General features: G+C 49.4%; 4 protein-coding genes across 4 annotated transcripts; 2 read left to right on the forward strand and 2 right to left on the reverse strand.

Moving 5' to 3' along the window:
- Positions 1–1,112: 1,112 nt before the first annotated feature.
- On the reverse strand, positions 1,113–8,476 carry LOC116499260 (butyrophilin subfamily 1 member A1-like). The gene is made up of 11 exons (XM_032203941.1): positions 8,418–8,476; positions 7,738–7,842; positions 6,689–7,036; positions 5,791–6,072; positions 5,154–5,258; positions 4,783–4,796; positions 4,128–4,148; positions 3,488–3,508; positions 3,017–3,164; positions 2,481–2,513; positions 1,113–2,029 (listed from the first exon to the last, which is right to left on the reverse strand). The coding sequence occupies exons 2-11, from the start codon at positions 7,820–7,822 to the stop codon at positions 1,512–1,514; spliced, it is 1,575 nt and encodes a 524-aa protein (XP_032059832.1). The 5' UTR covers positions 7,823–7,842; positions 8,418–8,476; the 3' UTR covers positions 1,113–1,511.
- A 162-nt stretch (positions 8,477–8,638) lies between these two features.
- Positions 8,639–11,751, forward strand: LOC116499184 (thaicobrin-like). Its single transcript, XM_032203848.1, has 4 exons — positions 8,639–8,702; positions 9,623–9,907; positions 10,044–10,118; positions 10,759–11,751. The coding sequence occupies exons 3-4, from the start codon at positions 10,046–10,048 to the stop codon at positions 11,277–11,279; spliced, it is 594 nt and encodes a 197-aa protein (XP_032059739.1). The 5' UTR covers positions 8,639–8,702; positions 9,623–9,907; positions 10,044–10,045; the 3' UTR covers positions 11,280–11,751.
- A 3,560-nt stretch (positions 11,752–15,311) lies between these two features.
- Positions 15,312–20,562, reverse strand: LOC116499261 (zinc finger protein RFP-like). The gene is made up of 7 exons (XM_032203942.1): positions 20,140–20,562; positions 18,065–18,160; positions 17,622–17,849; positions 17,431–17,453; positions 16,749–16,864; positions 16,081–16,140; positions 15,312–15,823 (listed from the first exon to the last, which is right to left on the reverse strand). Exons 1-7 carry the CDS (start codon positions 20,560–20,562, stop codon positions 15,312–15,314), a joined length of 1,458 nt encoding a protein of 485 aa, XP_032059833.1.
- Positions 20,563–22,284: 1,722 nt separating this feature from the next.
- Positions 22,285–27,229, forward strand: LOC116499262 (butyrophilin subfamily 1 member A1-like). The gene is made up of 5 exons (XM_032203943.1): positions 22,285–22,510; positions 22,718–22,996; positions 23,447–23,533; positions 24,579–24,611; positions 25,827–27,229. The coding sequence occupies exons 1-5, from the start codon at positions 22,285–22,287 to the stop codon at positions 26,345–26,347; spliced, it is 1,146 nt and encodes a 381-aa protein (XP_032059834.1). The 3' UTR covers positions 26,348–27,229.
- Positions 27,230–27,830: the final 601 nt, after the last annotated feature.

Below are 27,830 nucleotides of genomic sequence, written 5' to 3' on the forward strand. Positions count from 1 at the left end.
GATTATAATAAGCCTGCCGGGATTATAAGCAGGGTTTTAAACTAGATGCAGATGGGGAAGGGGGATGTACATGTGAGTGATGGAAATGAACCTAGGAACACTGTCCCTTTAGGAAATACTTGTGAACTGTCTCAAAGCAATTTGGAAGGGCTCCTCTGAAAAGGTGATGAGACCGACAGCCCAGCTGAAGTGCCTCTACACCAATGCACACAGCATGGGAAACGATTAGAAGGAGTTGGAAACCATGGTACAATTAAAGAGACTTGGGGAGAGAGGTCAAGGGTTCAGGAGCACAAGTTGTGTACTTCTCTGTCCCTCTAGTTACAGGAAATAATGAGGGACATGATGAGCCAGCAGATTAGTAATTGGCTCCGAGCCTGGTGTCACCAGCAGGTGACCAGCAGAAAAGGGTTTTAGGATGGGACTTGGCAGGGTTCATTGACAGAGGTATGAAGGGGGGTGGGGGTAGAACCGGGGTCACTAGAAAGGAGTCTGAATATAACATGCCAGTTCTTGTGGGTGAGAAAAGTGCTAGCAAGACCTTGCAGTCCTGTGTTTTGGTGAAGGATGAGGATGACACAGCAATTTGCAGAAAGGACACAAGGGTTGGTGAGAGGTTGGTAACTATGAAAGCACCTGAGTATGGTCAAGAGGGTATTAGGTGTTCTCCATCCCAAAAGGTGGCCCAGCTGAGGTGCATTTACACTAATGCACACAGTATGAGTAAAAAACAGGAGGAGCTGGAGGCCACCGTGCTAGTAGGAAACTATGATGTAGTTGCCATCATAGAAACCTGGTGGGATGATTCCCATGACTGGAGTGTGGCTCTTGATGGTTACAAACTGTTCAGAAGGGGTAGGTGAGGAAGGAGGGGAGGTGGAGTTGCCCTCTATGTTAGGAAGTGGATAGATGAGCTAGTTGCCTGGACTTGTGCTGTGGCCAGGGGGCTGCACGAGTACAGCCTGGGCAAGTTCTACTGCTGTGCTTTCATGGACTTCTGCAGGGTGAGGTGACTCGTGTCTCAGAAGTGTCTGCAACTTCCCCCTGCCTAAAGGATGTGGATGCAACAGCCGCAGGCACAGACATCTCATGCTGACTCACACATAAAAAAATCCTGCGAAAATAACTTTATTCTGTACTTTTTACAAACAGTCCCTGCTGAGGGAGTGTCTCTTTTCAGTGGAAGTGTTGCTCAACAGGTAGAGAAAGAGGATGAAAGGCCACTGTTACAAGCTGCAATCGGGGAAACCCATCATGTATAAGGGATTCTGTCTTCCCCATGAGAGAGGTGCAGCCCTGGGTCCACAGAGGTAGCACAATCTCCACCCTTGGAGACACTAAATTCACCTGAACAAAGCCCAAAGCTACCTAAAGTAGCTTTGAAGTTAGCTCTGCTGTGAGCAGGAGATTGCAGTGGAAACCTTTACAAGTTCCCTCCAACCTCCATCTTGCTATGAGTCTATGAACTGTGGCAGTGCCATATGAAGCATTCTCTTTCTCCCTTCCCTTCATCAGGGACACATTTTGAGCCACGTACCAGGACCCAGCCAGACCCATGGGTGGACTCTGAACCCATCGAATGATGCCAGTGGAAATGTGAAGATAGAATTCTTCTCATCAACACTGAAAAATGTCACCCGGCCCACTTCATAATCCAGAGAGACCCGGACCCGCGTGGGAGCCTGGCTTTCATGAAGGAGAGTGTGCTCAGGGGATGTGAAAGCTTTGAACTTCCCTGCCCAGTTCCCCACTGCCCAGATGCCCTCCTCCGGGCTGAACTGAATCTCGCCCTTCCTCTTCACATCTTCTCGAGAGACCCCTACGGCCCATCCTCCTCCATCCACCACCTCCACCTCCCAGTAGTATCTCCCTGAGGTGTAGCCTTCACAGCCCAGCACGCAGCGCCAGGGGTCAAATCTCTGAGGGAGGCTGGGGACGTTCTGCAGCTTGTCCTCTCGCTTCACGCTTTTGCAGTCATCAGACAGGACAAGGTCACAGTGGGCTGTGTCTGAATCCAGAACCACTGCCACTGTGGGACAGAGGGAGTCAACACGTTAGGGCAGAGCTCTCCCCAGGAGAGGCCTCTGCTGAGGCTGCCTCAGGAAGAAGAAAAAGGGTGAAGGCGACAGTTTGCTGGCTGTGGTATGGGAAGATGCACAAGCGATGGCATTAGTGTGAGGAGCAGAAAATGAACCAGAGAGATGACCCTGAGCACACAGGGAAGAGGACCATCAGCACACCTCCAGGCTGAAGAAGTCCTTGCATCTCTAAAGCATGGCCAGCGCTGCTCACTAAGGACCAGGACTCTTCAGATTTGTCTGAGAGTGGAACATGCACCAAGTGAATGAGGGGACTGAGTGCTGCACTGCAAAGTAAGCATCCCTGGTGCCACCAGCGTCACTGCAGGAGGGGAGTTGTCAGGAAGAGAAAGAAAAGCAGGGAAGATGATTCAGCCCCCTGGAAGACAGAACTTCAATTACCATTTTCAATAGGCACTGCGTATCTTCTCCATTCTTAAAACAAAAACAAAAGACAAAAACAAAAACAAACAAAAGAAAAATACTGATGAGAAGTAATCTGAACACCCTCGTGGTACTGGAATAGCTCAATATAATGATATGCTGGTGTAATTGCACATTTCCTGAACTGTAGCTGTATTTGTAAAAGTCATCTCACAGTGTGTAATTTCAAAACGTCAGTGTCTAGTTACATGGAAGTGCTTCATCCATTCTGATAAATATGATCCCTTTGTCTGGCCTCACACACATACTTATCCTCTGTTTGTACTTTGTGAAGTGAAAGCAATTTTTTCTTGGTATAGAAGGATTACAGAGAGTAACATAAAAACACATACAGAGCAAAGGAAAACAATGTTTCTGAAATGAGTTCAGCATTTGCCACCTCTTCCTTTCCCAAAAGAAAAAAACAAAACTAGGCCATAAATGCAACACCCAAATGAGAAAATGAAAGTCTCTTACAAGGAAGTCTCTTACTAAGGAAGGAGAATGATACTCACCAAGCTCCTCAGCTTGTCTCTCTGCAAAACAAAATGCATGTAAATCATCACAAATGGGTTGTGGGATGTCGGCTTGGATATCACCTCTCCTGCAACCATCTGCCTGTGCAGGAGGCTGTACTTCTGCCGACCCCAGCAATGCAAAGCCCTTGAAGGGTGACAGTGCAGGTCCTGCTTCAGCCCAGGGCTGAGAGAGGTCCCTGAGAGGTCCCTCCCTGGCCAGGGGATGTGTCCCACAGCGCTGCCATCAGCTTACGGTGTGTGCAGGGAGCCCCCAGCATGCTCACCCTGCCACTGTTGTCAGCCACACCCCAACCCCAGATACCATTTTCAATCATCTTGCATTTTGGCGGTCTTAAATTCCCTCACTCTTTCTTTTCCCCACACTCTCAGTTGCTCTTAGGTTCACTTCACATCTTAAGAATATACAGTCAGTAAAAAGTCCTTTTTAAGGAACGAAAGAAGACTCACCAATTTCAGCAGCACGGTGCCCTAAACAGCAAACAGAAGCACATCCCGGTTACTCTTTCCAATCACTTCCCTTGGATCCCAGCTAAGGGGCTGCACAGGTGAAGGGAGCTGTCCTGAAAGGACAGGTGCATGGATTTGTTCTCTCCTGGCATGGACTCCTAATTTCCCAGTGAGCTGAGCTGTATTTCTTTTCCCTATCAAACTGCAATGGCATCACTTTAGCAATGAGCAAGAGCTCCATTTTAATAGCCAAAGGACTATTTATTGGTAATGAGCTGAAAACAAACAAATATATATTTATATTCCCTCTTCAAATGTTTTCTTATTTTTTAATTCCTTGGTAGTCAAACCATCCTTCTCTTGATAACAAAATTCTCAAGGGCTTATGTTTCCATAGTCATCCCCTAAAAAGCACAAACTTTTCAGTGCTACTTCACTGCTTAAGTTAAAATGAGTGTTAAAAAGCACTGACAGTCACTCAGGAAGAAAATTCCTACAATGTTACAGAGTGAATGTTCATATTATTGGCTATTTGGGGGAGGAAAGTCTTTGCCTAAAGAGAACATTTGAATGTAACGACAGGGTGAATAACAAGTTTTTGCAGAGGATTTCACCAGGGAAGACAGGGAGTGAGACTTACACAGTGCTGCTGCTTGCATTGCTGAAAAGCAAAAACAAAAAAGTGCATTACCACCCAAGTCAATTCCTTTTTCACTGATACACCTGTTGGGGCAGGGAGGGGGCTAAAATTGTTTCATGGTGGAAAAGCTGCGGCCCAAGGGTTCCTCCAAGTCCCTAGGGCAGAGGTCATTGCTACATTGCTGGACACCAGCAGGTTTGCATGAGCAGGGGAGGAGCAGGGGTGAAATTTCACTCATTGCTGTGATGCTGTGTTACCATTCTGTTCCCACATTTTTTTTTTGTTTTGTTTTGTTTTGTTTTGTTTTGTTTTGTTTTAGTGCTGATACAAAGCTGTGTTCCTACAACGTGAAATGTGTGATCCCCGATTGGGAAGAACCTGGAGAGCCCTTTGCAAAGCAAAGACCACTGTTGATACAATATCTGTTCATGCTCTTTTTGGTTCTGCCATGATTTTTCTTAAACTTTCAACACTATTTCACAGCTTTGTAGTTTCATCATTCCAGAAATGAATTTCATAATTTTCTATAGCTGCTAGGCAACCCATTTGCCTCCACCACTCCTACCCCTAAAATATGTCCCATCAAGTCTTCAATTGAAGGGAATTCTCCCATTTTCCAGTTTCTGGAAAACAGAAAGTGAAGCTTACCTATTTTTTTCTCATGCTGTCCTATGAAAGAGGGAAAGAAAGAAATGTCAGTCATTTAAAAAATCACCACTTCCAATGAGCTCTGATTAACTACAGCCACATTACAACCACACACAAGGCAGCAAGACAGAGGTGTCTAAATGTGCTGCAGTGCCTTTGTGACCCACAGGCTCCCTGCCCCTTCTGCAAGACATCGGGATTTCTATTTCCTTTATCCCTCTGTATGATTTACATGATGGGGCACAGTCCAGAGGCGTCACTGAGCTCCAGGCTCAGGACCATCCTCATAGCCCAAACCTACCCATGAGCCAGAACCAGAGGGGCTGAATAAGATGGTTTACAGAGCTCCCAGCTCCAAACACTGTACCAGGACTATACCTTTCCTTCTAAATAGATAAACGGCGATGATGAAAAGAGAGAGCACAGCAACCAGGACCACGCCCAGGCCAATTTTCCAAGGATGGGCATTTTGGAAAAAGGGATCTGAAAAATAGAAGCCTCAAAGGGATTAGGTTACTCTGCAAGCAGAAAGAGAAAGCAGATTATTTCCATTTCATACAAGCCTATTCCAAGCAGATCTGAATCTTATCTCTCTCTATGTTTCATTGGTCAATATAGGAGCAGTAAAAGCCTGGGTTAACAGGGGTGTTAACAGGAACACTCGAGTAGAGAGCACTGCCATCAGGGGAAAGGTATTGGCCTGCTGGGGAAATAAATTATCCCAAATTGTTCATCCCCAGTATAAGAATGAACCAAATTAGATCTGAAAACCACGTGATCTTGTGAAAATCTTATCATCGGACCAGGATTTTACAGCAGGTGAGATGGAGGTTTCACAAATGCTGCCCAAAACTACAGGGGGAAGGAAGTTGTTTGCAGTGGCAGCATGCAAAATGCACTCGATGCACCTCATACCCGGTGTGCAAGTGAACCTCAAATTTTCTGCCTACAGCACCTCCAAGAGCACCGATCCCCTGGAAACGTCACCAGGATGACGCTCCTGTCCTCTGCTTACCTGATATGTAGAAAGAGGACTCCTTCTCCTGGCTCTGCAGGGCAGGTCTGACCACACAGGCCACCTCCTGGCTTGCACTCCTGGTGAGGATGAGGATGCTCTCCATCGCAAAGAGGCCGCTCTCGTCCTGGGTGATGTTTTCTGAGAGGGAGGGCAGGTGCTGCCCACAGTGGTCCTGCCACAGCACCTGGGGCTGTGGGAACCAGCCGCCTGAGCGACATGCCACGCGGATGCCCCCGTCCTGGTAGTGCTCCAGCACGATGCGCGGAGCAGAGCCGCTGGCTGCAGGAAAACAGAGAACCCGGGTTATTGTGCGGATGGAGCTGTTCCACGGGATGCCAGGTCTGGGGGGAATAATGGGGTCTGCTTGATCCTCTACTGGCAAGAAGGGATGAGCCTCAACACAGGCAAATGCATGTTTTATTTAGGGCCATAGCAGCAGCTTAACCAGTATCACCAGCTGTTAGAGAGATGCACAGAGACCCCTCTTCCAGTCTTTTTCATATTACCCAAAGCTCTGCCCTGGAACCTGCTACTTCAACAAATTAATCCTTAGGCCTGGATATTAAAATATAAACATATTAAACAAGGCATTCTTACTTTGTTATCCACTGACTTTTTTTTTTCCTACGCCCACTTATATTAAGAAAATAAGATCAAAAACACTTGGGACATATCTCATGAGCTCTTCACAACTGCTCAGTGGATGGTTTTATATCTCTGAGACAACTTGATTAACATTATCAACTGTAGCACTTGATAAAGACTTATTCCCAAAGCAAGCACCTGAAGTCACTGCTGGGATGAAGGACTGGTAAGAAGAGCACTGGCTGCAAGGAAGCAAATCAGAGGTAAAAGGAAGAGCCCCGCAGTGCAGACAGGGACACAGACTACAGACCTGTCACCTTCAGCTCCACCACAGCCTCGTCGTACTCTGAACCACTGCGGACAAAGCAAGTGTAAAGCCCTTTGTCAGACAGCTGGACACGGAAAATTCTCAAGTCCACGCTGCCATTGGTGAGGCCGTCTTTCAGCAGCTCCGTGCGCCCTTGGTACTGAACCATCTGGTCCCCGTACTGGTCCTGGCGCTCCTTGTAGCGATGCACAAAGGGTGTGAATTGCTCCCGAAACCAGGTCACCTCCATGTCCTGCACGCTCTGCGCCGGGGAGACGTGGCAGGGCAGCACCACGTCCTGGCCAACAGCCATGGCCACAGGGTCAGGGGGTCCCTTGACGCTGAATGTGGCTGGGAGAAAAAGAAGAAATGACCATGAGTTTGCTGTGGTGACAGCCCTGAAAACCAGCAGAGCTGCTCTGTGGCAGGGTAACCACAGCAGGTGAAACAGGAGGCAGGAGGGCTGGGAGCAGGACCTGGCCACCATCCCCTGCTCTGCCCTGCCCAAGGTCTTCAAACTACTGAAAGGATGAGTTGTTCTCAAGGGGACAAGATGCTGCTTGGGGGGAGACAGAAGTTTTGTCTTCTCTCTGTGCTGCCATGCAGCGCCTTTGCTTTTTTTTTTTTTTTTTTTCTCCCTCTTCTTTTTCCCTTTAATTAAGTTATCCCTATCTCAACCCGTGATTTTTTTTTTTATTATTTATTTCCAGCATACTTTCTTTTTCTAAGAAGGGGCAGTGAGAGAGTGGTTGTGGTGGAATCTGGCTGCCCAGCATGGTAAAAACCACCACAGCAGGAGAAAGGAGGAAGTGGCTGGAAGGTGGGTGATTGGAGAAAGCAGACAACTTGTGCACGTACAAAACTCAAATAGTTTTTAAAAGATTTTTTGTTGGTGTTCTTTCTCCCTTTATTGAATTGGTTCTGAAAAGGGTCCTGCTCCGTGCTAAACTGACCCTGCTCAGTGCTAAACCATTCACAGGGAGTGGCTCAGGAAAATATTCAGACTGGAAGTGAGTACCGCAAGGATCAGCAGGAGACAGGGGAATCCATACCTGATTGAAGCTCACAAACATGGAAAACCAAACTGTAAGGGATAAAAGCCAGCAGAGAGCACTGGAGGTGGCAGCCAAAGACCATCCTCTTTGCTGGAGCTCAGCCTGGGGATGGAGAAGGAGAAGTTAAGGGAGAAAGGCAGAACAAAAGGGTTACGAGTAAAGATTTGAAAGGCAGAATATTATAGGGAATAATTTCCTTTTAAAGGAGTTTATTGGTGATTTCAGCACCTTTTTTATAATATCCAGGAAAAAATCTAAGATTAAATTGCCCAAGGTTGAAGTCAATTTTACATCATCAGTCTGACTTTGCCACTTTTTCATTGCATTAAAGGAGATGTTGTAGCTTTTCCTTCTTTCCCCATGTGGGAAATTTCTACAACTTTTCATACCACTTGGGTGCTTTGTGCACAAAGCAGCATGCACCAAGCAGTTACTTGAATATAGAGTTCCTTTTATTTATTTATTTATTTATTTATTTATTTATTTATTTTTATTCAGCCCTGAATAAGAGCTGGGAACATGCAGGATGGCAAGGAAAAACTCAGGCTGAATTTCCCTGGGGCTGGGGCCACGCTTCTCCCTCAGCCCAAACCGGGGATGTGATGGGCAGGAGGTCTCAGAACGGAGGGGAACACAACAACAGCAGCCCGAACAGCCCACCCTGGCCCCAAGCTTACCTCTCCCTCTGTCCTGGCTTTGCTGGCAAGGGATGAAGCACATGGGTGGTCTCGTCAGGGAGCAGGAAGCAATTTCTCTGTGCAATCTCAATGAGATGTCACTGCCGGCCTGTTGCCTGTTTCCTCTTGCGCCACCTCCGCTGGAAAATGAAAGTAACCGAGAGATGTGGTCATTTCTTGTCAATGCTTTTGCTCCGGAAACACTCCCTTCCAGCCCTGCTCTTCGGCTGCATCCCCATGCCCCAGCTCGGTCCGGCCCCAGCATCTGGGAGGCGAGAGCATCAGGTGGGGCTGCTCCGGGACCTGCCAAGGGTGACAAGGGACAGGGGGAAGCAAAACACACAGAGGCACAAGCCCCAAACTGTAACGGAGATGATAACATGAAATAAATCCATTCATGCCGATTGGTAGAGTGAGAACAGCTATTCCCAGGACTTTGTTGAAACAGGATGGAAAAGAAAAGGGGGAGGCAATAAACGAAGCATTCAGAGACACTGCCTGGCAGATGTGATAGCAGCAATAATTAAAACAGCTTTGTAATTCACAATAGTTGTGGGGCTAGCAAGAAATTGCAGGCACCGCTTCAAAGAAGGACCAGCCTGGGCTTTGCAACTCATAAAGATGCAAACATGGGAGGTTGCAGGCACTGGGGGGGAAGGGGGTTCAGAAGAAGCATGTGAAGGGTGGAGGACTCTTTTTTTTTTCTTTTTTTTTTTTAAATCCAGTCCTGAATAAGAGCTGGGAACATGCAGGATGGCAAGGAGAAACCCGGACTGAGTGCCCGGGGGCAGGGGCCACGCTTTTCACATCGCTTCTAGGCATGTGAAAAGCTGCCTGGAGAAAGGGGAGGTGGGATGCAAAGCCCGGCACCCACTGTCCCCCACTCCCCTGTTTACCAGTAGAGCAACTGAGGCAATGCATGCCCTGAAAACATCTCCCCCCATAACCTGCTGGCAGCATGATAAATCTGGGGAAGCCTGTAAGGAGCCTGACCTGACTGTTGGTCTGTGGATGGCGTCCCCAGGGCACCCAGGTCCCCAGGGCACCCCCAGCACACCAGAGATGAGCGCAGGGCACTGGGCCCAGGAGGGCTCAGAGCAGCCTCTGCCAGCAGCGCAGGAGAACCTTATCACCAACCTGCAGCTGGCCAAAGGGAGGGAGATATGGCAATTCCCGTGATGTAGTAACTGCATTTCCACAAACAGGACAGGGGCACTGCAGGAGCACCAGGAGGGAACTCCTGAAGGGAGACGAGCAAAACGAGTGTTAGATGAGGCCACGCAGCCGCTGGCAGCTCCAGCTGCAAGGAGCAGGCGGTGCCAGACACCCAGCGGTGCTCTCCCAGCCATCCAGCTCCTCTGGGGTTCAACCCACTCACTCGAACGAGGAGGAAACACTGCAAGTCCAGTCTAGCCAAGATCTGCTGAGGTCAAGGGAGTGGAGAGCAAACTGAAGATGTTCAGACCCATCTGAAACCTACCTTCCCACAGGTGAGTGCTAGCTCTGGCTTCTTCATCACTACCTCTGGGGAACAGGGACCCCTTTATCATCTTCACATGGTCCCCATGTCTTGCAATTTCCACTTTCAGCAGGGAATACATCTCTCTTTCTGCTACTTTTCTGCAGGAATGCTGGTGTCCAGTATGGAGATAGAAGAAATGGAGACCCTGGCCAATGAGGTGGAGGAGGGGGGTGGAAGAGGTGAGTTTTTAGAGGGTAACTGCCGTGTTTGGGAGAAAATTGTACCCTGCTTCTTCTGTGGAGGAGCCAGTTAGGGTCAAGGCACTTGGGGTTTGTCCCAGCCAGGGCTTGTCATGGGTTTGAGATGTGGTGGCTGCACTGTCCCCAGCTGGATTCCTCTAGTTTATCTGTAGACCCACCACCACCACCACAGACACCTGAGCTGCCATCCTTGGCTCTCTTCATTGCCCAGAGAGAAAGAGGAATCTGAGGTCATGGGTTATTGGTCTTGGGGTCAATCTCTGTCACAGTGTGTGCTGGTTTGTGCCCCCACATGCCCATTTCTCTCTTGTATCACCACAGAAACCTGCATGCAGGCCCAGGTGTCTGCACAGCAGATGTGCACCCCAACGCTCAGGTGCACTGTCCTTAGGAAAAAATCAGGGTCCCCTTGGCCAGGAACCATAAAGACAGTCCAGGAGAGGGCAGGAACAGGGCAGAACTGAGTCTGGGGCAGTCCAGCACAAGGGGGAGGGGGTTCTGGCCAGGGGGAAGATATCTTTCCAGTTCTTTTCCCATCCCTCCTCTTGCCGCGGTGGGCACAGCCCTGATGCACCTCCAGGGGCTGCCTGTCCTGACCGGCTTCTCCTCTTGTCCCCAGCGGATGTGACCCTGGACCCAAACACTGCCAACCCCTTCCTCATCCTGGCTGATGATGGGCGAGACGTGAGGCGTGGGGACACGTGGGCGTCGCTGCCCGACAACCCCGAGCGGTTCGACACGGAGCCGTGTGTGCTGGGGGGCCGGGGTTTCACCATGGGGCAGCACTGCTGGGAGGTGGAGGTGGCCGAGGGGGGCGACTGGTGGGCCGCGGGGGTGGCCCGGGAGTCTGTCAGGAGGAAGGGGGTCCTCAGTTTTACCCCCGAGGAGGGGATCTGGGCCGTGGGGCAGTGGTTTGGACAGTACCACGCTTTTACCGACCCTGACTGGACACCCCTGCACCTCGCCCAGGTGCCCAGGGCCATCCAGGTCTCTTTGGACTTGGTGGGCAGGCAGGTGGCGTTTGCTGATGCTGAAAACGAAGCCCCGATCTTTGCTTTCTGCCTGGCTTCATGTCCTGAGGAGAGGCTACACCCGTGGCTCTGGGTGGGGATGGACTCGTGCCTCAGGCTGTGCCCCTGATGTGGAGGACGACCAGAAGAAAGACGAATGCCGTGGCCTTGGATCACGGTGCTGGGAGCTGGGAGCATCGTGTGTCCTTGCTGTTTTTTCCTCACACAGTCCGTCTGGCCAATGAATGGGAGAAATGGAAGGTCCTGGAGATGGACACCACCAAAGAAGCTCCTTTGTCCTGCTCGACCCCACAGCAGGGACTGCAGAGACAATGGGGGTATGGGGATTTGAGGCACAGAGGAGCTTGGTGCAAGGAGGCCCCAAGGCCAAGATGTGGTGTTGAGTGCTGGGACACTGTGGAGCAGGTTCATGCAAGGCCATGAGAAATGCATCGGGTCCAAACGCCTTAAAAATTTCCAAGTACCGTGTCTGGCTTTCTTTAATTAAGCTTAATGATTAAGTCAAAAAAAAAAAATAAAAACATATTTGGGTGCTGGGCCTCATGATAACACTTATCTTTTCCATACATCCAAAACTTCTCCCTGCCTTATTTCCAGCTCTCACTGGCATCTGCTTTAGGCACATGTGTTTTCTTTCACATTTCTCACAGCAGAAGACTAGGAAGAGCTGTAGGCACATGTGAAGGGTAGTGAGCAAGAAACTGATTGAGGTGTCTCAATCCCATGGGCCAGATAATTCCCATAGATCTACCAGTTTTGGATCTTCTTCCTCCCCCCATCTCGGTCTCCTTTTCCTCATCTCCTGTAGATTCTTTCAGCTGGTCAAAAACACACAGGCCACTTGTGGAAAAAATAGAAAGGACAAGGGAAAGGGAAGGCAGTTTGAAGTGGAAGCATTTTATCTTCCACTCTGCTCCCCTAAACTTTATCTACAAAAAACATTTACCAGTTAACAGAGCCTTCGGCCTCCTTGGGACTTTAGCTGCTGTATGTTTCTTTGCAGAAGTTTTGCCATAAAAATAACCTGTTTTCAAGGATGTGAAACTGTAGGGCTAGACTGAGAGAAAAAAAATCCTAATTCTATAACAATAGAGTCAATGTTTTTCATCTGAGAAAGATCAGAGAAAGATTTTCTGGGTGTAGAAAAATTTCAGCCTCTCCCATGAATAACTCAGAGGCAATCTGTTCAGGGAAATCCTACTGCTAGAAACTGATCTTTTACACAGTTTCGTCAACAGAAGCAGTCAAGGCTGAGATGTAACAGGAAATTAAACTTTCTTCCTTGTTTGCCAAGAATCTGCTGCTGGGGCCAAGAAAACACATGAATGTCGGGAAAGGATTGTTAAAGATGCACACACGTCCTCTCCAGCTGCAGCAGCTGCAGCGAGCCCACCTGGGCTTTCCAGAACTTTTATTTTCCTAGAGAATACAGGAAAATCAGAAAGTTGTTTTCTCTAATCTTTGAAAACTGCTTTGCATTTCCACCTCACCTCAAATAAGTTTGCCATGAAATGGTTAATGTACAGAATCACACCCCTCTCTCCCCCCTTTGCTAGGAGCTGTTTTATTTCTTTTATTTCTATGTCCATACAATATGACTATTAAATATTAGCCAAGAAAATCTGTGGAGATTGTCTGACAAGTGCTGACTTAAAGCAGTCAGTACCAGCACAGCTGAATCTCACCTGAGAGCTGCAAAGGTGATGGGACATGGGCCTAATTTTACAAGACTGATTAGCTGCAGGTGTACAGCAACCAACACTGTGATGTGGGGTCCAATCTGTGATTGCATCTCATCCAAAAGGATTGTGGCCGGGAAGGAATTACTGGTAACTGTCTTGATGATGTACGGCGCTAGGGTGGGATTCATGAGCCACAGACCTGTAGGAAATGGCAGGTGACTCTTCTACAGGATGGGAAATCAAATCCTGGCAAGCTAAGACAGCAGCTTCCAACTTTGAAACATCCAGCTGTGACTTTATTTGAACGTACCTTCTGCCTTCAATCTCTTTTGAGAGCATGGCAGTTGTTTGAGCCTTGGTCTACCAGCCTGTTGTGCAGACAGCAGATACGTAAGCTTATGTTACCACAGGTAAAGCTGGAAAAGGGGACCTCTGGGCAGAGATGCTAAACCAGACAAGTCTCTCCCCATCACCTGCAGGGTCTGGAGGAGCACAAGTCCTGCTCTGCTTCACGGGCAGAGTTTGAGCTGCCCTCTCCTGCCCTGTGGGACACTGCAGCCTGTGTATGCATGTACTTGGTAGGGAAGGGTGGGAGGGGATGAAGGTAGGGATAAGGGAAGGAATAGCAGAGCCCAAAGTGATGTCAACCCATTCCAGCATCTTCTCCCTTTCCGAGATCTTTTTGGGGCATGGTGTTCAAAGGACATGCTTGTCCCCACAATCAGGGACCTTGTTTTGTCCTCGTCTGCTATCTCCTCCTCTTAGGAGAAGATGAGGCTGCGGTGGCAGCAAGGCATGGGCAGCAGCATTGGTCTCCCTAAGATACTCCAGTAGCTGGGAAGACTCATGGCACGAGGTCAGGCAGAGTTAACCTGCCTCAAGAGTGAGAGGATGGGCTTACCAACCTCTGGCACTGCACAGGGAGGGGTGACACCCCATTGCACCCGGGCACCTTTGGAACAGAAGTCCAGCAAAGCAACCATTCAAGGAACCGACCCCGAAAGCAGGGGCAACTCTTGCTCCTGGCAGGGCACAAAGGAGGAGCCAATCCTGGGAGGAAAGGACAGGGTCTCCCTGCAGCCTCCCAGCACATCCTCAGCTCCTGGTGCCAAAGCTGATGTTGTGCCCACGTTGTGCTCACCTCTGCCAGGGACCATGGCTCCGCGTTTCCACAAGCACATCAGAGGGAAAGTGAGAGCCTTCAGGTGGAACAAGAAGGCAGCCTGGTGTGAGCGTGGGGAGAGCTGGAAGCAAACCTCACAGCAGCAGCGCTGACAAATCCAGGTCACCGTGGGCATCTGCAAGCCAGCAGGGCGTCCGACCACGGGGCAGGTAGGAGGGGGGGCTTCACCTGCAAAGCCTCCAGAGCAAGCTATGACTTTCACAAGTGCTTTTTTCACAAACTGTATTAAAAGTCCATAGCTGTTTTTGTTTGTAGCATTGCTCCCTTTTGCCTTTCTTTGAATCTCATTCCTTCTGCAGGCTCCAGCACCCAACCTCCCTTTTGCATGTCAGCTCTTTGAACAGGAACTGATGGAGCTAAAACATTTAAAGCCCTTTGAATCTACCAACAAGTTTTTTTGGGATGTGATTTAGCTGCGTGTTTGTTTGACCAGCATTTGAACTTTGATTATTTATTGGTTATTTGTATAACTTTGTTTTATTCGTGATTATTTATATTTTTAGTTTCTACCATGCAACACCATAAATCCCAGCACTGCTACAAATCTGCAAGTCTCTAAACAGCAACTCCTCTAGTTTGTTCCTACACTTCAGCAAATTCCTGGTAGTAGTTCCGTGGCTGGAAAAGATCTAAACCTCTAAATTTTCTTTCCAAAAGCCCATCACAACCAGGGAAACAAATCAAGTAGTCAAACACTGAAGAATTATCAGGTACATTAATACGTTGAAAAACAGTGATTATAATTCAACCGATTAAATTATTTTGAAATGTAAATCCTACTCACACCTCCCATAGAAATGAATGTTGACTTGTGGTTTCATGAGCTAAGAGAATCAAATCAGGCCCACCACAGGGACAACACATGGAGGCTGACTGGGCTTCAGGGCTAAAGAGCAAGTGTCACCCCATGGCTAGGTGGGCTGTTGATCAAGTTTTTATCCTCCTTACCCATCTACTTATCTCCTCAAGTAAAACTATACTATCAGTAGCTACTCCAATGCCACTGCTATGCCCCTCATTCCCCCTCGAGGCCTCTATAAATAAAATCTCCCCAGAAATTGTCATTCTTCACCAAGAGCCCTTCTCCACTGGAGAAGCCCATGGACCTCTGCTCCAGAGAGGCTCTCCACGGGCAGGCAGATGAGTTCAACTGCCTTTGAGGATCACGGTAGGAGGCTTGCTAATGGGCAGGAGTCCCAAGGCCTAGCGAGATGGGGGTGCAAGAGGCCAGCGTGGCCACAGTGCAGCCTCCTCAGAGGACTGTGCTTCCTCAGTCTCACAGTTTGAGCTGGGACCCCTTCCCCACCCAGAACCAGGGGTAGATTCGCTTTCCTGAAAACGTGGCTTGCAGGAAAGTGAAAATTGTAGCCTCGTTGTCTGCATTGATAAACGTCACCCGCCCCTCTGCATGGTTCAGACAGACCCGTACCCTGCGGGGGACCATGCTGGGGAGGAAAGGGGTGGGAGTGGGGGAAGTCAGAGCCTGGAACTTCTCCTTGTACTGCCCCACTGCCCAGATCCCCCCCACGGGGTTCATGTCAATCGGCCCCTTCCTCCTCACAGACTCCAGGGCCACCCCCACAGCCCAGCAGGACCCACGGCCCACCTCCACCTCCCAGCAAGGTCGCCCTGAGTCGAATCCCTCACAGCCCAGCACGCATGGCCATGGGTCAAACCGCTTCGGGTTGTCAGGCCGGTGTTGCTGCGTGGCTCCCTGCATCACACTCTTCCGATCTTCTGATAAGATGAGCCGTGACTGAGCTGTGTCTGGATCCAGAGTCACGTTCACTGCAGAAGAGAGGTCAGGTCAAAGCACTGGGGGTAGAGACCAGTCCTGGGAAGAGTTTCACCATGCTGGGGACAAGTTTGGTCCTATTTGGAAGGAAAACAGGCAGTACCTTTCTTCCAGAACATGCTGATCTCAAAGTGAAGAGCAGCTCTGCACGCTAAGCCAAGCTACGCAAAGATTCACTGCTTCCCCCCAAATGGCTGTTGAATCCCTTGCAAGCAGGGTTAATGTTAGGAGGCTCCCCAGCACAACTCACCTTTTGTGTACAGGCCCTGTGACTCTTCCCCTTCCTCCCTCAGAGCAGTTGTTGAAGCATCTGAAAGGGAAATGGAGCCCAGAGATCAACTCTGACATCTGGATAATAATGCCAGTCCTGGGAGGTGCTCCAGGGAGATCAGCTCCAGGGAGTAAGCAGAGATGCTACATCCCTCTTTCCCAGCACATGCACTACTTGCTCTGCTCACCTCCTTCTCCAGTTGGAGTAGGAAAGGAGGACCTAAAGCAGCAGGACCAAAAATGTTTGGTGCTACCTAGTATGAAATGGACACTGACATACTGCAGTACATCCAGAGGGTCACCAGGATGGTTTGGGCTGGACAAGATGAAGTATGGGGAACCACTGAGAACTGGGTTTGTTCAGCCTTAAGAAAAGTAAAGGCAAGATCTTTTTGATGCCTATAGTTATTTAATGGGACAGCAGGGGCAGGCTCTTCTTGGTGCTGCACAGTGATAAGGACAAGAGGCAGCAAATAAACTTGGAACGTGAAATTCTTGCTAGATGCACTAAAAAAAAAAAAAAAAAAAAAAAAAAAAAGGGAAGGGAAGGATATTCAGCTTTATCTCCCTTCTGCAGGGCATTGCCCACCCCCTTCTTTCCACCCCTGGGGCATTTCTCTGATCTCCTCTGGGATCCCTTCCTTGTACCTTGGAGTTTTCTTGCTGTCTCTTCTAGTTCAGGAGGTTTTTCTGAGCAGACACCAGCTGCCTTTTCCAGATTGTGGCTCGTCCACTCCTTTTGCTGGAATTTTCCCTTCTCACACCTGGAGATGTACAAGCCACAGCATTTATCTTCCTCCGTCAACTCAATCTCCTGTTAATGCCAGTTGCTAGAGACCTTTTCCTAGCTGAACGGCTCTGATGCTGGATCCGTTACCTCCAGAAAATTCATTCCAATTCAGCTGTACACAGTACAGCGAGAAAAGAGACAGCAGGTCTCATTGGCTAGGCCACTGCTCCTTCCTGATGCTCTAACAGCTGATTCAGTTCCTATTATGAGTGCTGGTGCTGGTGTCCTCAGTCACTCTGTCCCTTCAGAGCAAAGCTGCATTTGCTCTGGTCTCTGTGCCTTAGTATTGCTAAACATTGGTCATGGAGAAGACAGCCAGGCTCGCAACCAGAGACCTTAGAAATGAAATGTCCTCTGCAAGTGCTTCCTCAAGAATTGATCTTGTTGTCAGAGCCATACGACTTCATCAACTTCTGTAAAACTGAAATATGAACATTTTTGGGGCATCCCTGGCACGTGAGGAATCTGTCTTTGTTTTGGGGCAGGAATCTTTGCACCCCCAAAGTCATATTGTGATATACAGGAGAAAAAGGTACGTACCTGCCCAGAATGTCACCAGTATCCTAGATGGGAGAAAGACAGAAGCAGCTTAATGCTATTTATCCTGTACACAATTCTCACATTCCTGTTACACCAGCATCTACGTAAAATTAGCCTGCTGTGTGTTTCAAGTCTGCTGGTACCTCAGATCTGTTTGTTAAGACAGTGCTGGTGTTTCTAGTAGACCTCACCTGTGGGAACTCACATCCTGAGAGCTGAGACTCCTCCTTCTCCCTGATCAGGCCATCCAGCTGAAAAATCCTCTTGGACAATTTATCAGCATTTTCCTTCACTCTCATTTCAATCTGCCTCTCCAGCTCTCCCAACCGAGCCATCAGCAGGCACTCTTGTTCCTCCAGGTATTGGTGCAGCTGCTTGAATTCAGACGCAATCTTCTGCCTCTCTGCTTTTACTTTATCCTTTATAAGCAGAAACAATCCTCTCAAAGTGGGGTGGGACTACAAAGAGTAATTAAAAGGTGGGTTGGGCAGTAGTTAAAAGTTATCTTTTACTTTCCTGATGTGCATATTGTGCACCAACAGCTGGACACAGTGATTTCATATCCAAGGGCCAAGAATCAAATTTTCCCCACCCTTCCCAAATACATTTCCTTCAGGTAGCCCCGTGCACCTACCAGATAGCCCTGGCAGGTACATCGCTCCTTCTTTAGCTGTTCCTCCAGCTCTCCTCTCTCTCTCCTGAGGCTCTCTAGCTCAGACTGGTTTTGCTCCTGGAGGGAGAGAAATCCTTTAGGTGCTCCCCACCACATGTATCCAAAAAAACAGCTTATTCACTGGGGCGAACATACACAGCCTCTGGCACTGAGTCAGCCTCATTTCCTGCTTGAACAACCAAGAGCATGGCTCTCAAAGCAGAACTGGGCAGCAAAAGGCAATGTCATGTCCCTGCCACCCCACAAAGCAACTCTCTCGGAGTTTAGGGTTCAACGTGCTTGTTGGGGGCAAGCTAAGTGCAGGCATGGTGCTGTCAAGTACCATTTTGCAAGTGTATGGAATGGGGGACTGTAAGGGTATGTGGCAGGAGAGCACCTGCTCCTTTATGGGTGTCTGGTCAAGGACCTTTTCAATGCAAAAAGGGGACAATAAGAAAAGCAGGAAGCCATAAGCAAGAACACCCAGAGACACAAACCAGACAGAAAAACCTGAGACAAAGACTGGGAACAAACCTGGTCAGTCACAAACATATGGGCTGCTCAGAAAGGGCAGGTAAACCACAACTTAGCAGCTAATGAGGGTGCTGCCCTGAGGGCACAGGGTGCTCACAGGTGTGGGAATGAGCAAACTGATGAGGGAGCTGCAGGGAGAAGGTGAGGAGCAGGCAGAAAAGGATATAAAAGGGGCCAGCTGCATGTACCACAGGGCTGGCTGGTGTACTGGCCTGAGTGAGCCCTGCATGTGATCACTGCAGTCTGTCTTGTCTTCTAATTAAATCCTTTAATTCATTAAATCTGCATAACCACACTGTCTGTCCTGAGTGCATGAGTGCTAAGGACCAAGTGTCAGCTACTGGGGCAACTGGCATGGGTGGGTTTGGTGCCAGCTGCTGCAGTTGGATGGGGTGTAGGTGCCCCAGGGCTGCGGTGGCAGCTGCTGGAGTGTGTGTGTGTTGGGGGGGGGGGTCTCAGCCACCAGCACTGGTGTGGGAACACCGTGTGTCCCCAAAACCAGCTCACGGGGGATCAGTATGAGTCCCCAGGCAGGGCACCAGCTGCTGGGCAGGCAGGTGCTGGGCCAGTGCTGTGCAGGCAGTGGTGGCCACATCCCTTAGCAGGGACCATAAGGAAAGGAGAAGCTGTGCACGGGATTCCTGCCTCTTACCGTGGGGATGGGGGGAAGGACACGCTGGTTGCTACGCATTTTGCTCCTCCTTTAAAGAAAATAAGCAACTTCTGTGCAGTCCAAGTCTCTCACTAGAGGAAGTCTGGACCCCCAGTGAAGCTGTGCTTCTGCACAAATCCTGGATGTCTAAGGAACACCACAGAGGAAAGATATATCTAAACTTAAATAATCATATAGATTTAGTAATTGCAGCAACAGTTTTGTGGGAGGAAGACAGCCAAATGCAAAGCACAGAGCGATAAAAAATTCCCTTGGAGTGAGAAGCCACAAATCAATAGAATATTAAAGGTTGTTATAACCACGGCCACCACCCTGGTCTGGGAGAAAGCAACACACCGAGGGGCACCGGAGAGCCCACGGGGGCAGCAAATGGTTAACATCACATATGCCAACCATCTACCAGAGTCCTGAGGACAGACTTCCATTACAAAAACTTGGTAAGCGTTTAGGGAAGGTGAAAAGAAGCGAAGAGAGAAGGTGCAGTCACGGGTTGAACTTGCAGGGAGCATGGCCTTTTGCTGACAGATTGCAAAGCTCAGAGGCATGTAGATGTAAAATCGTAATTTGCAAGCGATGTGTGAGAAAGCTATGAGCAGAACGAACCCCGGACTGGCCGAGGTTGGAGGGGATCTCTAGAGATCTCCTGGCCCAAACCCTGCACCAAGCAGAACCCCATAGCGCAGGAGGGTGTCCAGGCGGGTGCTGGCTATCTCCCGAGGAGGCTCCGCAGCCTCCCTGGGCAAGACTCACACAACACAGGGCTGAGCCACGGCCGCACAGGCTCTGATAGAGCCTGGGCACCAAAGCGGGTACTGGGGGTGCTCCGGAGGCCTCCCTGGCTCCCCCTCACCTGGTGGGGCTCTGCGGTCCGGCCGAGCCGCCTGAGCCCGGCCGCGATGTTGCCCAGCTGCCGGTTGGGCCTCAGGCTGCGGCTGGGCAGGGTCTGGCGGCACTGGGGGCAAGAGGGAGCCCCAGCGGATCTCGCCCAGCACAGGCCGATGCAGGCCTGGCAGAAGTTGTGGCCGCAGTCCAGCATCACCGGGCTGTGGAACAGATCCAAGCAGATGGCGCAGGTCGCCTCCTCCTGCAGCTCCGCTGCCGCCTCGCTGCTGCCTGCCATGGCCGCGGGGCCCAGGGTGCGGCTCCCGGCTTGGCTCTGGGGCTCTTTCGCTTTCGGAACCGCGAGGGGAGCCCGGGGTGGCAGCGGTGCCTCACGGCTGTGAGATCCCGACAGCTGTGGGACCTCCCCCCCGTGCCTTCGGGACACTCCCATGACTTCAGGACCCCCCTCCTGGCTTTGGGACCCCCCCATCCCTTCAAGACCCTCCGGTGCCTTCGGGACCCTCCGGTGCCTTTGGGACCCCCCTTGTGGCTTCGGGACCCCTCCGTTTCTTTGGGACCCTCCTGTCGCTTTGGGACCCCTCTGTGCCTTCGGCCCCCCCACCCCCCCCACCCCGTGACTTTGGGACCCTCTGGTGACTTCGGGACCCCCCCGTGGCTTTGGAACCGCCGTTGTGGCTTCGGGACCCTCCAGTGACTTCAGGACCCCTCTGTGCCTTCGGGACCCCCTCGTGGCTTCGGTATCCCTCTTGTGGCTTTGGGACAAGGCAGGTGCAGGGTCCCTGGGCTGCAGGGTGTGTGTGTTCCCCCCCACCCCCCGAGCTGCAGGTGCCCCAGTGGCCGTGGGACTCCTTGGGGGGCTCTGGGGCACCACTGGCACCAACCCCGGCTGTGGGACCCCACGTGGCTGCAAAGCCAGGAGGGGGAGCGCAGCCCCCAGCTCTCCTTCCAGTCTGCCCTAATCTAAACTGAAGATTAAAAGGAAGTGTTTTGATCTGGCTCACTGTAACCCAGAAGAAGCCCAGCTGTCCTGAGCAAGATTTTCCTCTATCGGTCACCCAGGTAACACTTTTGAACACCCTTTTCTACAGACTGTCTCCTGTTTTTTTGTGTTCCTTCTACATCTGAGTTACCCTCTTCATTTTTTTCCCTCCTGCCCTTTTCCTCCTTTATAGGTCATACGTTGGCAGAGATGCATTTTCTTTCGTTTTTCCATTCCTTTGTTACGTGCGTCATGATGCTCCTCACTCACAAGCCAGGGACAGGTAGGACTCTGCCCGTTTCGGATCAGCTTTGTGCTTCCCTCCCTGCTTCCCACCCGATGCAGTGGCTCAAGGTCCTAGGGAGAGATTGCTCTCAGCCCAGATTAACTCCAGGACTAAATCTTTGGCTCGCTTTTTGATGTGCCTCCCCATTTATTTTGAGCTCAGGCAGGTGGGTGGATATATTCAAGTAGCAGAAATGCCAAGAATATTTGCATGAGTCTGCATGCATGTCAGGGATGTTTTGTAAGGGATTAACGTTATTAAAACTGTTTGCCTTGCCTCTTTAATCAGCTCCTTCTTCCACCAAGCAGATGCTTGGACTACTTGTCTATATGCAGTGGTCAGGCCAGGTGGGAGGGTGAGTTACTGAGCCAAAAGCCTTTCACTGAAACAGCTTGTCACCTCCCCAGTAAAACCAGGGCAGGTGTACAAGCAAAACTATCCCAGTGTCCTCCAAATATCTTCCATGCCAGGAGTCAATCTTTTTGTTTTAATCCACAAGAATGTGGGGGTCAGGACAGCATTGTGTTCCTGGACTGTGACAAAAGAGGAAAACCCTGCTGAGATGCTGGGTGAGGTGGCACAGGTTTCCTCAGTGGGGGACTTGACTACAGCCCCCTCCTGAATCCATGGATCTCAGGTGGTCAGCGAATCCGTAGTGGCTAACGTCGAGGTCCAGCCCTGCATTCTCTAACATCTCCCCCCTATTTGGAGGTTTGCTTCTAATGAAACTTTTCTCTCCCCCTCCTCCCCGGTGCCATTCCCCAGATGGGTTTGCAGTGCCAGCACCCAGTCACCCTGTCCTTGCTGCTGTGGGGGAGGCTGCTGTGCTGCCCTGCTGCCCTAACCTTGGGGTGAGTGCTCGGCCCTCAGAGGTGAGCTGGCTCCGGATGCCGCACTCATCACTTGTGCATCACTACTGCGAGCAGAAGAGCCAGGACAGGGAGCAGACTCCAGAGTACCGAGGCAGGACAGAACTGCTGATGCACCGCATCCGCCAGGGCTGCATGGATTTGAGACTTTCTGCTGTCCGACCCTCTGATGAGGGGCAGTACACCTGCTTGGTTCGTCGTGGCATCAGCTACAGAGAAGCTCAGCTGGACCTGAAGGTGACAGGTTCGTCAGACACATGTGCTTCTGAAATCTAAAGGATACCTGTAGGTTAATACTGGCTTGGGATAAGATGGAAAAGCTTATTCTTCTAGTCTGCCCTGCACAAAATAGTTGCAACTCCCCATTGGCAGTTTCTGGAATCTAAAAGTAGATCTTAGATTTTGAAAACATGAATAGCTTAACCCAATTTTTATTTTAATGTCATCCTAGCCATGGGGTCTGCTCCTCATATCTCCATGGAGAATATCCAAGGAGGCATCAGAATTGTGTGTCGATCATCTGGTTGGTACCCAGAGCCCCAGGTCCTGTGGAGAGATTCCAGCCATCAGCACATACCTTCAGAGGCTGAAAACCGATCCCGGGACGCAAGGGGCCTCTTTGAAGCACAGAGCACCCTCCTTGTCATGGGAAATACTCCAAAGGACTTGTCCTGTGTGGTGAGGAACACGTACCTCAATGAAGAAAAGGAAACTGCTTTTCGAATGTCAGGTTAGTTGCCCCAGTGCAGGCATGGTAAGACTGGAGGAAAGCTGGGTTTCTGAACAGGTTGATGTCCTGGATCCTCTTGTGGGGAATTTTGTGTTTTGGAAGGTGAGAAAGAGGTTTAATTGGTTCCTTTTTGCTGTGCAAAGAAAAAATATCTACTCTTTGGTGCCTGAATAATTCCAGCATTTTGGTGAGAAATATAATAATTTAAATTTAAATTCAGCTCTCTTCTGGTGCATGAGGTCTCTTTGCATTGTGGGGCCATTGCAAGTTAAAAGTGGAACAGATTTTGTACGTTTACCTTGGTGTACCATAAACAGGATCTCCTGTTTGCTTTGATATGTACTACAATCTGCTAGTGATAGGCTTGCAGCCATCCCTCTTACTGTTCCCAGAAAAAAAAAAAAAAAAAAGTAAACTTGGGATTTTTTTTGTTCCTAGACTTTTTACAAGGAGCTTCTCCAGGCATGGTTGTTCCAAGTGTGATCCTAACAGTGTTTGCTGTCATTGGCTTCATTGCTTATCTGCTGAAGATCAAAGGTAAAAGTTTCCCCAAGTTGCAAGAGAGGAGAATCTGGGTTATGGCAAAGAAACTGCTCTTTAGCAAACACATCCAGGTAGGGTGAGCAGGATCATGGGCTGCTCTCTGCAAGCGGAGGAAAATGCTGAATGGAGGAGACAGGAAGTGAGCTTTCTTTTCTTGGGTGCATGAAACTCATGGAGTGGAAAGAGTGAAAGGGAAAAATAGGGACAAGAACGAGGAAAACAAGAGATGTACAGCTAAATTTTATCTGATACTGTTCTGCTAGTCTCTGCAGGATCTCCCTCCATTTCATAGAATCACAGAATCATTTAGGTTGGTAAAGACCTCCAAGATCCTCTAGTCCAACCTTTAACCTAGTATTAAAGTCCACCACTAAACCATGCTAAGTTCTACATGTACACATTTCTTGAAAACTTCAGGGATGGTGACTCAGCCACTTCCCTGGGCAGCCTGTTCCAGTGCTGCACAACCCTTTTGGTAAAGAAGTGTCTCCTAACATACAACCTAAACCTCCCGTGGCACAACTTGAAGCCATTTCTCTTCATCTTATCACTTGGAGTTTGGGAGAAGAGCCCGATCCCTACCTCACTATAGCGTCTTTTAAGGCAACTGTAGAGCGTCTCTCCGGGTTTACACATGCTCTGGAGGAAATACTACTAATTCAGTGACTCAGAGAAGAGATGAATGCAGAAGCTAGGCTCTCCTCTTTTATCATGCATATATTTACTGCCCTGAATTTAGTGGAGTTTGATCACAGATGCCCATTGTAAGAAACAGGAACTATAAATAGCTCTGTGTGTTTGTTTTTGCTGCAGTTTAACTTGTTTTTCTGGAGAGACAAAGTCTGGTCAGGGTAATTCAAGAGGCACGGAGGAAATGCATTTGAACAGAGAAGTAAACTCAGTGTGTAGCCCAAGACATTCTGAATCCACCTTTGCCTTATAGTTGCCCATTGATTTGGTGACATAGCTATAAACTAGTCCAGAGGAAAGCAAGTTTTGTTTGTGTCACTTCTCATTTGAATCTTTTTTTAATTTTCAGGGTGGAAGAGATTTGCAGACAAACTAGGAAAAGGTAATTTAAGAGCATCTTCAAGGGCAGCCCCTGTTACATTGGTTCAAAAACCAAAATCCCAATTTCCCTACCCAACTCTTCTCATGTTTTGCTTTACTCCTCCCCACAAGCTGCAAAGGGAAGACTCGTGGCTCAAAGAATAGGATGGCTGAACCCTATCTAATTTCCAAGTACCCATGATAAGGGAATCAAAAAAAAAAAAGTCAAGTGAAAAAGAGTCTGGGAGACAGTGCAATGAAAACATAGCCTTGAGAGTTCTGCACAGGCAAAGAGAGATGCTTGGGAGCCAGAGCAGGAAATGGTGGATGCAGATACAAGCAGTTTTACCTACTGCAAGGTATCACGGAGGGGAAAAAGGGGAAGAAAGTAGACTCAAAGTGAGAATGGGTAGAAAGGTGTGGTTGTACTTTGGCTTATGTAAAAGAGTCAGTGGTGGTTCAGTTATGGGGTTCTAAGATCCATTTGCAGCACTACAATGCAGCGTTGAGCCAAGCCCTCAAAGTCCATCCTCGAGTTCCTCTTTTTCTAGCAGAGATGATTATACATTGATTATGGGATGGCCCTTCTTCCCTGAAGTAATCTGCTCAACCAGAAGCCCAACTGGGGAGGGAGGCTTTTGTTTGTCTCTCCTCTCAGTGGGTCACCATTTCCTTGCCCCCTCTTCTTCTTGCTGTGTGCTTTTCCTTTCTCTTTCTCCGTTTGTCTTTTCTTGCTTGTTCTTGCTTCTAGCTTGTCATTCAGGAGGTGCTCAGTGTTGGACATCCTTCCTAGCCAAGGCAGCTGGATTGTGAGTTCCTCACCTGTTTCTCACCCAGACAAATGACTGTCACAGCGATACTCATGTTGCTCACTCTTCTCTTTGCTCTTCTATCTCACAGAGAAACAGAAACTTGACTCCTGGCCTCCTTTCTGGTCTTCTATCACAACCAGCAATGCTGTTTATGTTGTCAAACTTAAGTTTTCTGGGAAAACGTGAGGTGGAGGAGAAATGACCACTCTGAAACCCAGTCCCCTGAGTGCTGTTCAGCACAGACAGTGCAGTGACAGAAAGAGAATGACCTCACTGGCATTTTGCTGTGGGTCAGAGTCTTCATCCTGGACTGGGTGCATCCTAGCAGCAGGGTTCATTCCCTGGTGGGGTTCTTCCCCACCACTGCCACCACCCCCATCCCAATCTCTACCCTAAGCCACTGATCAAGTCTCTCTCTCTCCTAGCAAGCATGACTCTGGATCCAGACACCGCTCACCCCTGGCTGCTCCTCTCAGAGGATGGTAAAGGCGTGAGATGGGGAGCAGAGTGGCAAAAGCGGCCTGAAGGACCGGAGAGGTTTGATACGTGGTGTTGTGTGCTGGGCTACGAGGGCTTCACTTCTGGGCAGCACACCTGGGAGGTCACCGTGGACAGTGCAAAGAGCTGGGGCGTGGGACTTGCCAGGGCCTCTCTGCAGAGGAAGGGACGGATCCCACTCAGCCCCCAGGAGGGGCTCTGGGCTGTGGTGAAGCTGGACAAAGTTTTTCGGGCTCTGACGTCCCCTAAATGCACCCCACTGCCACTGACCTGCATCCCAAGAAGGATGCGCGTTTCTCTGGATTATGAAAAGGGTCAAGTAGCCTTTTCAAACGCTGATACGGATGTCCTCATCTTCACTTTCCTGCCAGCATCATTCAAGGGAGAGAGAATCCACCTTTGGCTCTGGGTATGGGATAAAGAATCCTGGCTCAGGCTGTCTCCCTGAAGCATAGCCCTTTAGAGAACCTGTATTAGTTTAGCCCTGCCTCTACATTTCTGAAGACTTCCTACTGAATTAATTTGTGAACTGCAGGGTCAATGTTTTAGGATGGCTTTGTCGAACAGCAGGCTAACAGGCGAGCAGGGGTCAAAAGGTGACGGGCAGCTGAGAGAAAGGGTTTCCCTCTTGGGAGGGCAGTAGTCCATGCTGAGCCTTGCTTGCAGTTCTTCCACGTGTTGCGTGACAGCTGGGTGGTCCTAAAGCAATTCCTACTGGCTGGCGCTTGTTTTTTTGAAGGTGCACAGACTATGTGTTTCTATGAATGGAAAGAGATGATGAGAAAGCTTGAGCTTCATTCACGGCTGTCCACCTACATGACATTTTAGGCCAGGCTCTTGTCTTTTGGCACACAACAGCAAGATTATGAGACCAGAACTCAGAGTTCCATGACCACCACTCAGCACCTTTGCCTTGGTTTTGCAGCTTGTTGGAAATGTCCTGTGCCAGAATAACCACCAACCTCAGGATGTGGTGGCTCCACACATCCCTTTTTTCCAGCAGGTTAGCTGTTGTCTGAGGTCAACCCACCACAGTCCTTTTTGGCACCACTCAACGTGGGGCTTGAAGAAGTCTTGGGAGAAACAAAGGTGTGTTTTTTGCAGTAGAAGGTGTTTTTGCAGTGGAAAATTCCACTAACCATGCATACTCAAAAATGATTGTGTGGCATAGCAGTGGGGAGTATGTTAAGCAGATAAGGGGATGGTCCCACTGTCCCAAAATAAGGAGTTTAGCTAAGGAAAGCAGGATGAGCAGTACGAAGTCAGTAAATACAAAAATCACGGACCCTCTAGTCACAAGAGAAAAAGGAAAAAAAAGGAAAAGTAGGAATTAACAGTTGGTCAAATCAAATTGTACACATACGGTATAGAAGTGCGTCGAGTAGGTTGTGAACCTGTTGTACTCAGCCAATGAGGAAACAGGGGAGAAACCAGGTGTCGGGTAATAGGGAATATAAGGTTATGATAAAATTTTTCTGTGTGCTCCTGCTTGCAGGACTCCCGCCGTTGCAATCATGAATAAAATAGCTTCACAGAAGATCCTGTCTGAAGAAAATTATTGAGATTTTTTTCTCACATTATTTTGCCTCTAGGGTTCAAGAGGAGGCTCGTAGGGCAGTCTAGAATGCCCTTGAAGGCCTCTAGGACATCCTAAAGGAACCTGGGAGTCACTGGGAGGCATTCGGGAGCTAGAGGGCACTGGGTGGCCCTGGTAGACCTGCAGAGGATCTAGAGTGCAGGGGAGGACCACAGGAGGCCTCAAGTGTGCACAAGAGTGCACTAGAGAGCCCTATGAGGCCTCCAGAGGGCTCTAGATTCCAGGAAACGTCCTTATTTTTCATCCAGGTTACAAGAGGAGGCTCATGGTGTCCTATAGTGCCCTGGGAGGCCTCTAGGGCATCCCTGAGGATATTGGGTGTCACCAGAAGGCT

The sequence above is a fragment of the Aythya fuligula genome, chromosome 26, assembly GCF_009819795.1.
Source record: "Aythya fuligula isolate bAytFul2 chromosome 26, bAytFul2.pri, whole genome shotgun sequence".
Classification (NCBI taxonomy): domain Eukaryota; kingdom Metazoa; phylum Chordata; class Aves; order Anseriformes; family Anatidae; genus Aythya; species Aythya fuligula.